This window comes from Chelonia mydas, chromosome 3 (genome assembly GCF_015237465.2).
Source record: "Chelonia mydas isolate rCheMyd1 chromosome 3, rCheMyd1.pri.v2, whole genome shotgun sequence".
Lineage (NCBI taxonomy): Eukaryota > Metazoa > Chordata > Testudines > Cheloniidae > Chelonia > Chelonia mydas.
In genome coordinates this window covers 149697987-149714189 of record NC_057851.1, presented here as the reverse complement: position 1 = coordinate 149714189, position 16203 = coordinate 149697987, and the positions used below count along the sequence as shown (strand labels likewise).

Below are 16203 nucleotides of genomic sequence, written 5' to 3'. Positions count from 1 at the left end.
GTATTAGACCTTAGTTAGAGAAAAAACAAAATTCTTGATGGGTGCTATACAAATACCTTAGCTAGGATTCACAGTAAACACAGAAAAGTTCTATTTACCATTGAGATGTACTCATAAATGCTAGTTGTATTAATAAAGCAATATGGTCTAGGTTCAGCGTATTTCACTGAAATAATGATTTGCCTGGAGCAGTGGATGGACAAGCAGGAAATGACTTGCACTGTGGTCTTCAGATGAAAATGGAAAGGAGAAAAAAACTCAACATGATCTTTTTAAATGGGTGACGCCCATCTTTGGTCTGCACCAGTCATTACTAGAGGATTGACATCTTGTGTGTTAGCTAGTCTGATTGTTTGACTAATCCCCAAGAACCCTGTATTATATACATCAATGAATAAACATGGTGATATTTTCGTGGACTGCCTGGCTCAACAGGAGTGAAATTTACTCCTGTGCAGAGGGGTCACAAGGTTAATGCACCAATTAAGATGTTAAAACAGGGCTTAAGTGGTGCATAGGCCTTAGCTGGACACCCAAACATCTAGTTATCTCTTTGTATATATCACCATTTTTAAATGTCTTTTCATCTATAAAGTGTATGTGAATAAAACATTTGTTGACAATAGGTGGGATTTTCAAAAGTGACTGACTTAGAAGCACAAATCCCATTAAATTCAAGGAGATATGTGCTCTTAAGTGACTTAGGCACTTTTGAAAATCCAACCCAGTAGCTTTGCAGCTGTACATGTAGCTCAGTAAGGGAATCTGGGGGCACCTGGCAAATGAATCAGGTACAGTACAGGCTTAAACCTGGTGAAGAGATCTTACTTCTTGATACAAGAAGTCCAAGACTCCGGTAAGTCTTTCCATGCTGTCCAGTGAGCGATTATCCTGTTAAGAGAGAAATAATTAAGAATAGGGTGTGTGGAAATATTCATGTGCTCATGGCACAGAGCTGGAAAAGACCATTCAAGCCATCATCAAGACTATCAGGAAAAGCAAAAAAGTCACATGTTTCTCAGAAGTGATGGGCTCCATTCATGTAGTTAATGTACCAGAGATACTACTGGTAATAGTCACATTGTAAATTCAGCTTTATCCAGCACCTAAGGCAAGAGGAATCTAGGATCCAATAATATGATTTAACTGGGTATGATTAGACAATTTAAACATAAAATCACAGACTCAAAGAGAGAGTTTTTTCATCTAAAGACTCTGAAATGGAAGAGACCTATTATGCCATCCTTGGAGCAGATTACCTCAATAAAGCCATTATTAACAGAAAATGATCTTCATATAGATATTGTCTTCCTTGCGGGAAGACACACTCAGGTCACAGATCATCCACTCCTTGTGTAGCATGCCTCTATTTTAACCTTGTAAATGCCTCATCCAATTCACTCTTGGCCACCTCTGGCAAAAGCGCTTGTGTGACTTTCCTTAGTACATGTTCCATTAAGTCTAACTGACCTCTTAGTTAAATTTCCCCTTTTCAGCTCACTCCTTATTATGCCCCCTTAACCCTCTTCAATGATTCCTTCTTTCTTTTTGTGTTACTGCCTCTCAAGAATTTACAGATTGTTATCTCCTCTCCACTCCTTGAATAGAGTAATTTTCAGAGGATTGATTAAAGCCCTGCGGGAGAGAAGATGGTTCAGGCTTTATCATTTCATGGGATTTTTTTTAAAACAAAAAACAGACAATTTAATACAACCTGATGCACACCAAAGGCACAGAGAAATTGCTTTTTCAAAGGATCTTTATGAGCCAGAAACAAAAGTACTCAATAGCCGGGGTGGTTCAGCAAGGAGACAAGTGACACCAGAAGAGGGAGAATCTGCCACTCACTCATCCCTCCAGTTTGAATTTGACCCCTTTCAGCTGAATTTGCTGGGCAAGCGGGAAGGTGCTAAGTGGTGAGTTCAAAATACAAATGCTCAAATGTAAAACTGCAGTGGACAGAGTGCCCCAAAATGGTGAAACTCCTCGAAAGGATGATGAAGATGCAGTGAACTGTCACATGTGCTACTAGATGGTGCTCAGATACTATGGACATGAGAGTGGTACCAGAACCCACATAGAATAAAGACATCAAAAAGAGAAGCAAGAAGGTAACATTGTAGCCTGATGAAAAATGAGGGGCAAAGAAAAATATTTACACTTTTAAAGAGACTTTTTTGTTTGCTTGGTTTTTTTGTTCCTTTTCTGCTGTCCACCTGAGACCAAACCTTAACCCTTATCCCACAAGGCCAACAGGGATACATACTCAAGTGGTTAGCCTGTGCCACAAAGATCACATGGTTATTTTTAGCATGCTAGCTCAAGCAGAGCTAGTGCACTTCTGTCTACCTGGGTTGGGAGACCCATTCCCCGCTGCAGTGTAGGCATACCCTAAGTCACACAAGACATCTCATTATATTTAGCTTTCACATCAGAATCTGACTTGGGACACTGGCTGCTCAAAGCAAACGATTGGATATACCAACCACCTTCAGCCATACCATCTAGGTCTGCAATTTTGTCAGCTCTCACAGCCTAGGTTGAGTTGGACAAGATGGGAGATCCCTAAGGAAAACAGCCGTGCTCTCGGAGGTGCTGTTGGAGATTTAGTGAGTAGCATTTTTTCTTCCGTGAGTACAGGGTTGAGGTGGACAAGAAATTCATAATGAATAACGTACTGAATTAATTTATGCCTCTTCTGCTCACAGAATGTATTTGGTACTTACATAGTTCACACCACTCTAGTATCTGTAAAGAGATCATGCTCTTCTCATTCATTATTTGAAATTATTCACCAGTAGCATCTGCAGGTAAGTCTTGCTCTGCAGCTGGTATGCTATTCTTAATTCAAGTTGTTTTGAGTCTTATGGTATGTTTGTTTCCTGACTGGATGAGTAACTCTTAGATTCAGGTTCCAGGTTCTAGTATGGCTGAGGTTTTAGGTCAGTGCTCATAATAATCCCAAGGTCCCATAGTCAGAGCTGGGATTCCTTGCTCAGATTTAGACCACACTCCGGGCAGCTTACCTGGTGGGTAGAGGCACAGGAAGAACACAGGTTTTCAGCACTAAAGAAAACTGTGATTAGCTTCCAGTCATTTTGGAAATCTATCATCTGAAAGGAAAGAGCACAAGAGAAAGCAGTTGGTGCATTGTGTGCCAATGACACTAGGGAGAAGATAAGAGCCCTGCTCATCACTTGCATTCCCCACCCACCAACCATTAGCCCTCTTTCCTGTGGGTTTAGGTGAAGCCTCTAGCAGAAACTCGAAACCACCAGAATCAGCTGAGTTCAAGTCAGCTGAACACTTGTGAGTGATGCAGATGCCATGAGACATGAGAACATGGGTGTATGGGGCCTGTTGACCCACATTAGCCTTGTGCTGCACAAGACATACGAAAGAGCAGCTGGACAGGAGATTTGAATTCACCAAATTTTATGCTAAGTCTAATCCCAAACACCTGTGGGCCATGCTCCCATAACATCAAGGACCATGTAGTGCCATGGGATCCCAGCACAGAAAATAGTAAGTGAGCCACACAGTCAGTTGAACAACCACATTTGCCAGTTAGGCCAAGACCCTTTTACCAAGTCACAGATCTCCAACTGTTTAGACCCAAACAATGGGGCAGGATACAAGGAAATTAGTGCATGAAGTTTCAGGATAGGATTTTCAGAGCACCCAGCATTGGCTGAACTCTGCACTCATTGAAGTCAACCATTGATGTTAGTGAGAGCAGACTCAGTGGGCGTTTGTGATAATTCCACCCTAAGGTGAAATGAGGAAATGGGAGAGACATACTGAGTTCTATTATATTCCAGCAGGATTCCTAAGCAGGCCACATGCCATCATAGGGATCAAGCATCCTTGATTAGCAGGAGGCAAACTAGGATTAACTTTAACCAAATATTTTGAACACCACGACAAATAGGGAGAAACATCTTCAGAAGCAAACAGTAGGTTCTTTGGGATGGCAAGACTAATTTTGTTTTTAATAGAAACACCGGAATTCAGTAACTGTTTTTTTGTTTTGTTTTTTTAAGGCAGCATTTTCCATATCTAACAGACCCTTTGTTTTGTGTTCAATAGAACTGGTCAAAAATATCTTGAACTTCAAAATTTCATCAACATTTTGAAGTTCAAAATGTTTTGAAATTTGACTATTTTTTCTCATTTCTTTCCTCCCCTTTCCACCCCGCCAAGTGCTGGTGTTCATTGTTATGCTGAGTGTTTTAAACATACCTGGTTCTCTTTCATGCATTTCACCATTTTTTTAGCTTGATCCAGTATGCTTCTGTTGCACAAAAGGAAAGCAGAAATTGTCAAGTCATTTTTAAAGAACACTTTGGCAGATTTAATCATTGAAAAGAACAGCATGGGACTTAGGTACAAATCCGAAGACACAGTCAGGTTGCTAGGCATCTGTTTACCCCATTCAACCCACTAAATTGTTTAGCTGATGCAAAAAGGAAGGGCTGATCTGAAATCAAAAGATCTGGTGTGTTAAATGGGCCACAGCAGGGCCGGATTAACGCAGGGGCTTTACGGGCTGCAGCCCAGGGCCTTGAGCTAAGGTGGGCCCCGAAAAAATAAATCCATAATTATATACAATTCAGTGGTCACCAACTTGTCAATCACGATCGACTGGTTGATCCTGGAGCCTCTGCCAGTTGACCGCGACCTCCGGGCCGCTAAAAATCCAGCAGCGCAGCAGGGCTCAGGCAGGCTACCTGCACACCATGGCCCAACTCCGCTCCCGGAAGTGACCGGCTGCGGGCACGTCTCTGCAGCCCCTGTGGGGGGAGAGCGGCTCCACACGCTGCCCCTGCCCCCAGCTCCATCCCGCCAGGAGCTGCAGGGGTGGCACCTGCGGGCGCGGGCAGCACATGGAGACACGCTGTCCCCCTCTCCCCCAGGGGCGCGCAGAGACGTGCCAGCAGCTGGCCGCTTCCGGGAGCGGCGTGGGGCTATGGCAGGCAGGCAAGCAGGCTGAGCTCTGCTGCGCCGTCAGTGGGGAGCCACCTGTGGCCTTGTACTCCCTCCTGCATCCAAACCCCCTACCACATGTCAAAATCCCCTCCTGCACCAAACTCCCTCCCAGAGCCCGCACCCCTCACCCTCTCCTGCACCCCAACACTCTGCCCCAGTCTGGAGCCCCCTCCTGCACCCAAACTCCCTCCCAGAAAGAAACTAATATAACAGCTGCTCTAAGGTAAGAAGTAGGCTATTTTGAACTAATGTAACTATATTCTACATGTTTTAAGACTGAAATGTAACCACAGAACGGCTTTATGTTAATTAAAAGGCAAGTTTAGTATAGCGTTAATAGCCTCCATGCCATAATTGTGATCATTTTGTTTTAAATTAGGAAAAAGACTTGTATACAGGAGCCCCACAAAATCTGATTGCCCTGAGCCCACAGGAGAGTTAATCCAGCCCTGGGCCACAGAGTCACTTGTCACTCCTGTTCCGGATAGGAGAAAGTTGAGACACATTGGCAGGGTTTGGTGTTAGGAAAGCTTGTCCTGTCCCTTCTGTACATGTTCTGAGTACAGTTAAAGGACTTCAGTCTCATGGGGCTTTCAGCCCTGTACCTTTCACCAACACTAAATTCATTATTCAGCTAAAAAAAGAACTTACATAGCTTTGGTTCCGGATGCTGTTCTGCTAGTTTTGGGAGGAAGTGGCTGATGCAGTACAGAGGGGTTAAACCTGCTAACAAGAGCTGAACAACACACACACAGTCAGTACATTCCCAGATCCTGGGAACTACCGCTCTGCCTCTTCACCCTTAACAGAATCAAATCAGCCACAAACTGCTAGGATCTCAGGCTTCTTGGTGGGCATCAGGGACCCTCCGCTCTTATCAGTGATGTTGTTCCTCTGTGTTATGAGTTTTGAAACAGTGGCATGAAGTTGGAATTATTTGTTCTAGCCCTGGTGCTGCCTGGATATTGGGTATCTCCCAATTTTAGCAACAGGAGCTGTGCGCAGAGCTGGATTTAGGCCGCCATGGGGCATTATATGGAGGAGAGGATATTTACAGAGAGTACGAACAACCAACTTCTCCCCAGCACTGCAGGGATTTCCAAGATTAAAAAGAGCCCCATTTGTGCCCATGAAAAATGAAGAAGACATTAACATGTTAGAGTGAAGATTTTGGGGAGATGGAAAGAGTACCCTCCCTAATCCCAATGTTGTGGTGATCCTCTCTGCACCCGAGGAGAGGTGGCTACAATGCTCTCCACAGCAAATCAGTGCTATCCAAAATGTCAGCTGGAGAGGTCACTGGAGAGCTATTCTGTAAGATTCCCTTGCACTCCAGGGGATTTACATTCTGCCTCCAGAGTGGCCCTCCCTTAGCTCACTCTGACACCCCACTTATGGCTGCACTACGCACAGATGCTGCACCCTCTCTAAAGAGCCTAGCAAAGCTGCAGGACCAACCACACATTTAATGATACCTGGCAATGGAGAACAACATAGCAAAACACACCTGATAGTGTTTCCATGCTCGCCTGAAGGAGGGTCCTTTCTGGGCTATAAATAGAAGAAAAACCTGAGTTGATTTTTTGTCACATTTCTCAAAAATCAAAATCATGTTACAGCACAGTGCTGATTTCTTCTCAAGAGCTCTGTGTTTCTTCTAACAGCTGATGAAATCACTAAACCTGCTCCCCCATCGGAATGGGATCCGTCTCCCCTACTTTCCCTAGATTTTAGTAATGCCACCCGCTGTTGCTGAGTCACAACAGAACACTGATTTCAGGGCTTAACATAAAGGTAAAGGAAGTAGTAATTGTCAACTCTTTACCAACAGTATTTGTTTGTAACTTATCAACCTTATTCCCATCTAACCTAAACCCCTCTGCTAAACATTTACATAAATAGTGTGCATGCAAGTAGCTGCATTTATGCATGCAAATAAACAATTTCAGTGCCCAGTTGATGCATTTGGCCCTGCAATGGCACACACCAGTGAGTGAGCATGTATGTTTGTACTTGCACGGTTAGAAGTATCATTTTTAAATTTTAGTCTAGAATTTTAGCTGATGTAAACTGGCATAGCTCTAGTGACTGCAATGGAGCTAAATATATTTGCACCAAATGAGGGTCAGACTCTTATTTTACTTCAAACGTAACAACAACCCTGACGAGTGGGAAAACTGTATAAAACATGGCCAAGGAGCACGGGGGATCATTCCAGCATCCATGGAATGTGGTCTCAAGGTTAGCGCAGGGGACTAGCCATCAGGACTCATGGATTCTATTCTTCACTCTGCTAATGGCTCCCCATATGCCTTTTGGCAAGTCCCTTCCCTGTTTCCCCATCTGTAAGCAGGGGGCAATACCACTAACTATACAGGCTTCATCATAGTTTTTATGAGACTTACTCAACATTTATAAAACATCTGACTTCCTGGGGTAAAAGGTGCTCTTTAAGCAAAAACTATATTGACTAAGAATGAGTAGGGACATAATGGCTCAGATTCTAATTTTTCAAAGAAGTCTGCTACCCTGCTCTTGCACACCCAGGCACAAGAACAATTTTGTGGATGGGATGAAAATTGGGTACTCCCTAGAATCTGGTCCTCGTCCCTGTCATGTGCAGCTGTGTAAATTGACATCATAGCAGTAGCCAATGCTAACCAATGAAAGTTCACTGTTACCTTTCGAGTAAATCTTCATGATCCATCCTAGAATCTGGGGTCTGTAAATAAGCATGGAACAAGAAAAGTGCTATTAATAAAGCAAATAGTAGACTACCTCTGTCATAGTCCAGTTTTATATTTCAGATATTCACTGTGGTAAATAGCATTTTTCTCCATTGCATTTTAAATTACAACACGTAATTAAGGTTTCCTTATTGCAGTTCGCTTACAGTTTGGAGACCATTTCTTTGGTACATTCTAACGGTGCATTCTATGTATCAAAAGAGTTTTAAAAGATGAAATACCACACTTTTCATAGCTGAATGAACTGCTTTTTAAACTATACTGAAGTTTCTGTTCGCCCAATCTCTTTCCAACAGGGGACATGATCCAAAGTCCATTTAAGTCAACAAGACTCTGTGAAGTCCACTAGGGACTTAGCTATTAGTATTGATTTTATATGGAAGGTGCCCAGCTTCTACAGTTATGGGAGACTGTGTACAATCCTAAAATAGATAGATGCCCACTGATTTCAGTGGGCTTTTGGTTGAACCGACACAGACCAAGAGATGTCCCCTTTCCCAAAGGCTGTATGCCTTAAATGCAAACCATTCATACATTTCTTTCTATAGCGTCTCTCACCCATGCCATTCAAGGCATTAACATGAGAAGAGTCTTTTTAATATGGAAGACCATGTGCAGAGATACAAGGGAAGACAGAAGGATTCAAGGATTCTTAGTTCTGGTAAAGGAAACTCAAGAGTTAGGGCAGACCAAGTGTCATAATTTCTTCTCAAAAGGGGAGAAATCAGGAGGAATACAGTAATTCTGACTGTTAGAAATTCATGAGTTCTGCAACCCAAAACCTTATAGGAAGTTATGGCAGATAGATGGGTAATACTGAGATGTTTTACAAATACGTATCTCAACTCTGTGAGGTTCTAAGTATTTCCTACAAGATGCTAAGCACACCCAGCTGCAAAGGGAGTTGAGGATGCACAGCACCTCACAGGATTAGACCCTAAAATGTTAAATTGTTTGTGAAACTTCTACAAGTTCAAGATTCCCGCAAATCTTTCTGGTTTCTCCTATCCCCGTTTTCCCCTCTTTGTGCATCTCCAGTTATCCCACAACACACATTCAATATAAATTTCAGGCTGATTAGGGCACAACAAAGAAATTAAGGGATTTCCAGTTCCTAGTGCTGCAGCAATACTGTATTCTGCATCTCAGATTCAACAGGAAAGATAGTTACCCAAATGGACTCCCTCATATTTCAGCAACTGGGATTTCAATCTTGTTTTGAAGCAAAACAAAAAAAACTCACCACCTCCACAAGATCCTTCCCTATTGATTCTGCAGTATTTAGGAATACAGAGTAGGAAATATATGGTAGTTGTGACAAACAACTTTGTTATTTTGTAGTTATGGGCCTGGGCTACAAAGTTCTGATCCAGATATGTATCCAAGCTTCCCTAGCACTCAAGGGAGTTCTGATCAAACATTCCTGTTTAGGTCCAACTCTCTTCCATAGATTGATACTCAAATTCTTAAGGCCAGAAGGGAAAATTATGATCAACTAGTCTAAATGCCTGCATAGAACAGGCCAGAGAATTTCACCCAGTAAAAGCCCACAGTTCTGTGGTTGAACTAGAGTATCCCTTTTAGATAGGCATCCGATCTCAATTTAAAGACTTCACATGATGGAAAATCCACCACATCTCTTGGTAACCTGTTCCAATAGTTATTTACTGATAAAAATTGCACTTCATTTCCAGTTTGAATTTTTCTAGCTTCATCTTCCAGCTATTGGATTTTGTTATGCCTATATTTGCAAAGAGTCCTCTTATCAAATATCTTCTCACTGTGCAAGTGTTTATAGACCCTGATTGCATTTCCTCCTGCATGAAGTCAGTTGGGTACTGATAGAATCAGAGCTATCCTGTGGTAAGTGGTTAATATCAGCTACCTCTTGTCTCCATTCACTCGAAACCTTTAAACACGTGAAAAGTTTTGAGTCTTGATCACACCACCAGCAAATACAGACCTTTAGGGCCCACATTCTGCACCATTCAACTCAGCAGGAGTTTTGTTACTGATTTCAACAGAAATGGGACTGAGCTCTTAAAGATGAAGTATTATAGTCAACACCCCTTGCTGTTATACTTACAGTTTGCAAAATTCCTATGGCAGCAATTGCTTTAATGTCAGATGGCCTCAGAGTATGAACTGCAGAGATAAATCAAGGTCTTCATGTTAGAAAGATCAGTGGCTTTGAAAAAATAATTACATTCTTCGATGTGAAAACCCAGCGGAGTAAATTATAATAATTATTGGCATTTATATTGGGTTTTTCAGCTGGGAGTTTTAAAGCAGCCAAAGTCCAATACTCATTGAATTTCAATGAGATTTGGGTGCTTGACTCTCTTAGCCTCCTTCAGAAATTTCAGCCTTCATCCTCAAAACACTTTGCAAATAACAAAAGATCACACAACAGTCCTGTGAGCTGTTGACATAGGTATCATTATCCCCAATACAGGGATGGAGAAACTGAGGCAGACTTGTAAAGTCACTTGCCCTATTATTACAGTCTGGATTAGAACTCAGGAATTCCTAGCTCCCAGACTCAAACGCAGTCCATAGCCATGTCTACACTACAAAATTACGTCAACTTAACCTACGTCAGCATACAGCCACCTCAGTTATTAAATCATTTGTGTGCACACACTTAGCTGCTTGTGTCATTGGTGCATGTCCTCACCAGGAGCGCTTGTATCGATTGTATTGTCAGCATGGGGCATTGTGGTATGGCTCCTGGAAGCCAGTAACAGTCAACTTAAGCAACTCAGTGCCTGTACTGACACTGCATCGACTTTATTACATTGACTGTGACTGTACAGTGCTCAGGGAGGTGGTGTTACTAAATCAGCATAGAGAGGCACTTATACTGGGGGGAGCCAAATTTAAATGAAGACACTCCCACAGCTACGTTGACGCAAAGCAGCTTACGTCGACCTAACCTTGTAGTGTAGACCAAGTCAATGTCTCTCTACAAGCTTAGAGCAGGAAAAGCCTCCAAGAGGATGATTTTTAAACACAAACCTGAAGATGCAGGAGAATGAGACAGCTTCTCTAGCTCACAGGGAAACTGGAATCTTCTCAGAGGCTGTAACAGCAAACAGATGGGTTCTTTTCTTTTTAACAAGGGAATTTAGGCTGAGGTAAAGTGTTGGATCAAGAGGCCTAAAGATCTCTATTCACCAAATGGTTACAGCATGTGACTTAGACTACAATTTAGTCACAAGTATTTTTAGTAGAAGTCACAGACAGGTCACGGGCAATAACCAAAAAAATCACGGCCAGTGACCTGCATGTGACTTCTACTAAAAATACCCCTAAATAAATCTTGGGTGCTGAGGGGTGGGGAGCGGCTTGGTGCCCCGCCGTCGCCACTCCTATGGGTGGGGGGGTGGCCCGGGGCCCCACTGCTGCTCCCAGTGCCTGGGGCCACCGGAGCAGCGGCCAGTGCGGCTGGCTCCAGGGCCGCCCCAGCTACTCAGGTGGCCCTGCGGTCAGCCACACCAGCTGCTGCAGAAGTCCTGGAGGTCCCAGAAAGTCATGGAATCCATTACTTCCATGCCTTCCGTGACAGACTTGCAGCCTTAATCATGGCTAGTGGCAGGATCAGATTCCCCTCATACTGTCCCACCAATTTTCACTACCCTTAGAGGCACAGGGATGAAACTAGTACAGACTTCATGGCCCACCCAGTCCAACGTCTTTCTGGGTAATGTCTACACTGCAATTAGACACTTGTGTCTGGGCCATGCCAGCTGACTGGGGCTCAGACTAAGGGGCTGTTTAATTGTGGTGTAGACATTCAGGCTGCAGCCCGAGCTCTGGGACCCTCCCACCTTGTAGATTCCTAGAGCCTGGGCTACAGCCCAAGCCTAAACAGCGACACCACAATTAAACTGCACCTTAGCCTGAGTCCCACAAGCCCCAGTCAGCTGGCCTGGGCTAGCCATGGGTTTTTAATTGCAGTGTAGACACACCCTCTGACAACAAGGGATTTTAAGGGGAAAATTACACCCTGCTACAGAATTCTGTAGGATGGTTCCAAAATAAATCTATAGAAATGAGATCCCTCTCTATTAAATTCTATAGCTTTTTAGAGAAATTTCAAGAACCATATTAGTTTCATCCTTTGGAGTAAGCTGTACATTGGGAGTGGTAGGTCCTCAGATTCATTTTTTGTTGATGACGATAAAGTCTGCACAGATGTGACCCCAGTTAATTTTTGCAGGGATTTCCCCAGCCCCCCGGCATGGTTAGTGAGCTGGTGGGTCTAGAGCAGGATTATAGGTTATTCCTATAAGGTGTGCTTACCACTATGTAAAGGGCCAGCACAAGACCTGTGCAACACCTAAGCCATGTCTGAGGACTTAGGTGGTGCACAGACTTTGTCCCACTCTCTGGACAAAGGCGAGTTTCATCTATAGATATTCTATAGACTTTCAGAAACATAATACCAAGCTATAAATCAAGGATCCATTGAAAGCTGTTTCACACAGCATAAATCTATTATGCACAAAAAACTAAGTTATAAGAATATTATTAAGATAGCAAAGTCAAGTATTCAAAAGTTAGGAAATAGCAGATTTAAGGTTGCCTGCGCAATCTGTCTCACCCTACCCGGCTCCCACTCCTAACCTCACTCCCCAAACTCCTCATCCAGACTTAGTTTCCCCACCCCCAACTTCTCCCTGGCTTCTTGTCCCAATTCTCCCCCCTGCTCCCTGTCAGATGAGGCTCTTCTCTGTACTGCCTCTATTCCCTCCCCACACTGGTTCCTAGTCCCAGTCTCCTCATCCAGCCAGTGCAGTTTTTCCCCCAGCTCCTCGTCTGATCTCAGTGTTCCGCCCCCAAAGCTAACTGGCTCCCAGTCCTCCTGTTTCCCTCCCCAGCTTCCAGGCCCCATCTCCCCAGCTCTAGTTTCTAATCCCAGTCTCTCTGCCCAACCACAGTGTTGCACATTGGTGTGATTGAGCCAGTCGCCCAATGACAGGAGAAGCTCCAGCCCTCTTGCAAATTTCATCCCTGTCTGTGGGAAATCCCAGGAGGTGGGGCAAGGGGGAAAACAGCTAGTCAGAGGGGGAAGAGCAGCCAGTAAAAGCTGCTTCAGGAAGCAGGCAGCACTTTCCCCTCCCTTCAAGAGCCAACATCAGTCTCACAGAAAGGGAGGGAGAGGAGGGAGCCCTGCAGTTCTGTTCTCTCCTTCCCCTGTGAGCAACAGGGATGGCTCCTTTGCTCTTCCCCATTGCCTGCAACACCAAGCCTAAGAAAGAGTTGAGGGTGGGTGAAGATCCCCTGAAACTGCCTCACCCAGGCCTGGCAAGAGGTAGAAAAGCCCTGTACCTGCAGAAGGAGCAGAGGTGAGGCTGGGTGGCAGAACTGATTTGGATTGGGGCAGAATTAATTGCTTGGCAGAGGACAGGCAAATGTGAGGGTAAGAGCTCCGAGGGCCAACATCACCTTACCCAATACATTTGGAAGATTGGGCAACATTAATTGTCTCACACACGCCCTGTGGGTGGGCAGGGGGAGTTCAAAAAATCAAAAGGCAGAACAAAACACAATATAATCTTTTAAAAATAATAATCTCATGGATTTTATGGCATCTGACGCATGAGTTTTGATCTCTTGAGGTGGGCAATACTGTTAATGATACTTCAGTTAGCATTACCTCCTGCCGAGCCCTCTCTACAGCCACTAGTCTGCAGCCTTGGAGAGCTCAGCCCATGGTAATGCAGCTCCCGAGAGAGCTCTGCTGGCAGGCACACAGGAGAACGCTGGCATAGCACAGGGAGCCAGACTTTCTGCCTCTGATGATCTTATGGTTGTGGCAGACCAAAAACACAATACAAACTTTAAAAAAAAAATCTCTTGATTTTTGGGGTCTGACTTGTGATTTTGGAAACTTTGGGGTTAGCAATATTGCAACCAGTCCCAGTCTCTCTCTCTCCTTCCAACTTCTAGTCCCTGTCCCATCACACTCCTTGTCCCACTTACTCCTTTCCCTCTCCCCAGGTCCAGCTTTTGTCCCCTCTGCATTTGAGTCAGATGGCTTCCTCCGCCATGCTGCCTGAGTACCAGCAGAGGGCGGGTCGCTGAGAGCACAGGAGAGACAGGCTCCCTGCTCTTAGTTCTCCTACCAGGCTCCACCCCACAAGGAAAGTCCTTTTGAGCCCCCAAAGCCCTGGGCAGAAGCATGCTCAATCACTCTGTGTGTGGGAGGGTGGTCACATGCACAGTTCAGTCAGACATAGGAGCTGAGAGAGGTTAGACCGTGCTCAGTGAGGATGGAATCATCTCAGATTTTAGTTGTTAAGATCTAGTAAGAGCATGTGCAAACTGCATTTTTTTTTAAAAAGACTTAATGCCTTGGGTAAATTTGGGTGGATTTGCAAGGGGATGGCAAAAGGGCACATCCCTGACACAAAGGCCACCCCACCTGCCAAATTTCAAGGCCCTGCTCCAAAAGCATGGGGGTGCTGCAGCATTTCAAAGTAAAGGTCTCCATTTTTTAAGACGATAAAACAACATTAAGCCTTGTTCCCGGAAATGGCTGAACTATTTTGGCTGAAATCTTGCAGACAAATTTAGCCTAGGTCAGATATGCCGCATTTAAAATCTCAGTCCAAATGAATCAAGATTGGCAGCTGTAAGCAATTACAAACAGGGTCTTACAATGGGAAGTGTAGGGCAACCTTAATAAATTGGTGGTGCTGCTAGCCCTGCCCAAGCTATCTTGGAACTTCCTGACTTTGCAGGGCCTGATCTAGCATTAACGTAACATTAAGAGTATTTATTTATGTTGCATTTAATTCTGCACAGTCAGGTTCGGCCCACAACATTTTGGCACCTGAGGCGGGGAGCTCAAATTATGCTCCCATGCCCACTCGCTTGGGCCAAAACTTTGAAACTCTGGGTCCTAGTGGCGCCCCCGCCACAGTCTGGCACCTGAGGCAACCGCCTCAGTTCACCTCATGGTAAGGCCAGCCCTCTGCACAGTTACTAATAACCCAGACCACAGGGTTCTGTTCTCTCTCTCTCGCTCATTGAGGCGTTACATCACAACAATGTAGCAGGACATCAGGTGGTGGCAGGTATGGTATTGAGAACGGAAAAAACTAAAGCTTTCCTCATGCCAGGGACTTACCTCCAGTTTCTTTTGTTTCTTGAGGTAGTTACTTTCCATCATGGGATGAGCTGCAGTGCCTTGGGAAGGGGGTGGGGGTGGAGAAAAATCCAACAATCCATTAGGAATGAATTTCACTCACTCTTTGCTAACATGCATAAACTCCTCAATAGATAGTGATACAATTAAATGTGTCTGTTTCTGAAAGGGAGAGAGTTTCACCTCTTCTCTCTCTCACAGTTTCCAAAGCTGATCTCCACTCCAGTGCCTGTCACTCTGCACCAAATGTATGTCCTCTGTTTTTAAACATACTGGGCCATAGCTTCTGTGGATGCAATCTGCATAACTATTAAAATAAATGCTGGAAAGCCGTTTACGCCAGCTGTGAATCTCATCTCTTAACTTTATGATCTGTGTATATAACAGATCTTATTAGCTTCTGTACCCTTTGTCCTCCCCATTGCCACCACACATTACTTATTGAGATCCCTGCTGTGTTATGCTTGAATTTAATTATAAGTTCCTCAGGCCAGGGACTGTTTTTATTTGATTTGTAAAGTGCAATGAGCACCTAGGGCACTGTATAAATAAATAATTCTCTCATAAGAACATAAATGAGATTTGCAACCCAGAATACATTTCAATGTCTGAGTCAGCCTTTAATTTATATGACATTATGAGATGCCTTTGGTTGTTTATTCCGCACACATTTAGAATAGTTAGATTAATATTTCAAACAGGTACATGGTATAACTCCCAAGAAAGGAGTAATTTACATAAGGCTACTCCTTTCACAGTCAGCAAGCAACAGTGTCATCCCATGAGGCTATGGTTAGCCAATGAAAGTTTGCTCTGGTGATGTAATACTTGAAACTTCATCTGCCACTGGAGAGCTTCAATGGATGGAGTTTCTGTGGAGCCAGAGAGTACTGGAGTCCTCCCTCTCCTGACTGCATTTGCATTCATTTCCATTTAAATTAATCTCTTTTCTTAATAAAGAACAGTTTATATTCAGAATTTCTCAGAATTCATGTGGCAAGGGATTAAATGGGATACCTGGGTTTGGTTTGCTCTAATGAGATAGGGATTAGATGCAAAGTTTGCATCTAGATCCACATCTAAAACTTTCCAACCACTCAAGGGCGTTCAGAACCACCTCTCCTTATGAAGCACTAGTGTACAGTCAATCTCATGATAATACTTAGCTCTCATATAATGCTTGTCATGCATATATCTCAAGCTGCTTTACCCAGGAGGGTTCCATTTTACAAACGGGGAAACAGAAGTACACAGCAGTGAACTGATTTGCCCAAGAGATTAGGGAATAGAAGTCAGGTGTCTGAACTTCCA

At 43.9% G+C, this 16203-nt stretch overlaps 1 protein-coding gene across 1 annotated transcript in view; it reads right to left on the bottom strand.

The window, feature by feature from the left end:
- The window catches only part of PLB1 (phospholipase B1), a 112633-nt gene extending 97720 nt beyond the window's left edge, over positions 1-14913 (bottom strand). Inside the window, exons 1-9 of the mRNA XM_043543146.1 lie at positions 14875-14913; positions 10755-10818; positions 9823-9881; positions 7671-7711; positions 6497-6540; positions 5641-5725; positions 4243-4294; positions 3027-3113; positions 829-891 (exon numbers count right to left, since the gene is read on the bottom strand). Coding sequence (XP_043399081.1) covers positions 829-891; positions 3027-3113; positions 4243-4294; positions 5641-5725; positions 6497-6540; positions 7671-7711; positions 9823-9881; positions 10755-10818; positions 14875-14913 — 534 coding nt within the window. The remainder of the gene's footprint in view (positions 1-828; positions 892-3026; positions 3114-4242; positions 4295-5640; positions 5726-6496; positions 6541-7670; positions 7712-9822; positions 9882-10754; positions 10819-14874) is intronic.
- Between the last annotated feature and the right edge of the window lie 1290 nt (positions 14914-16203).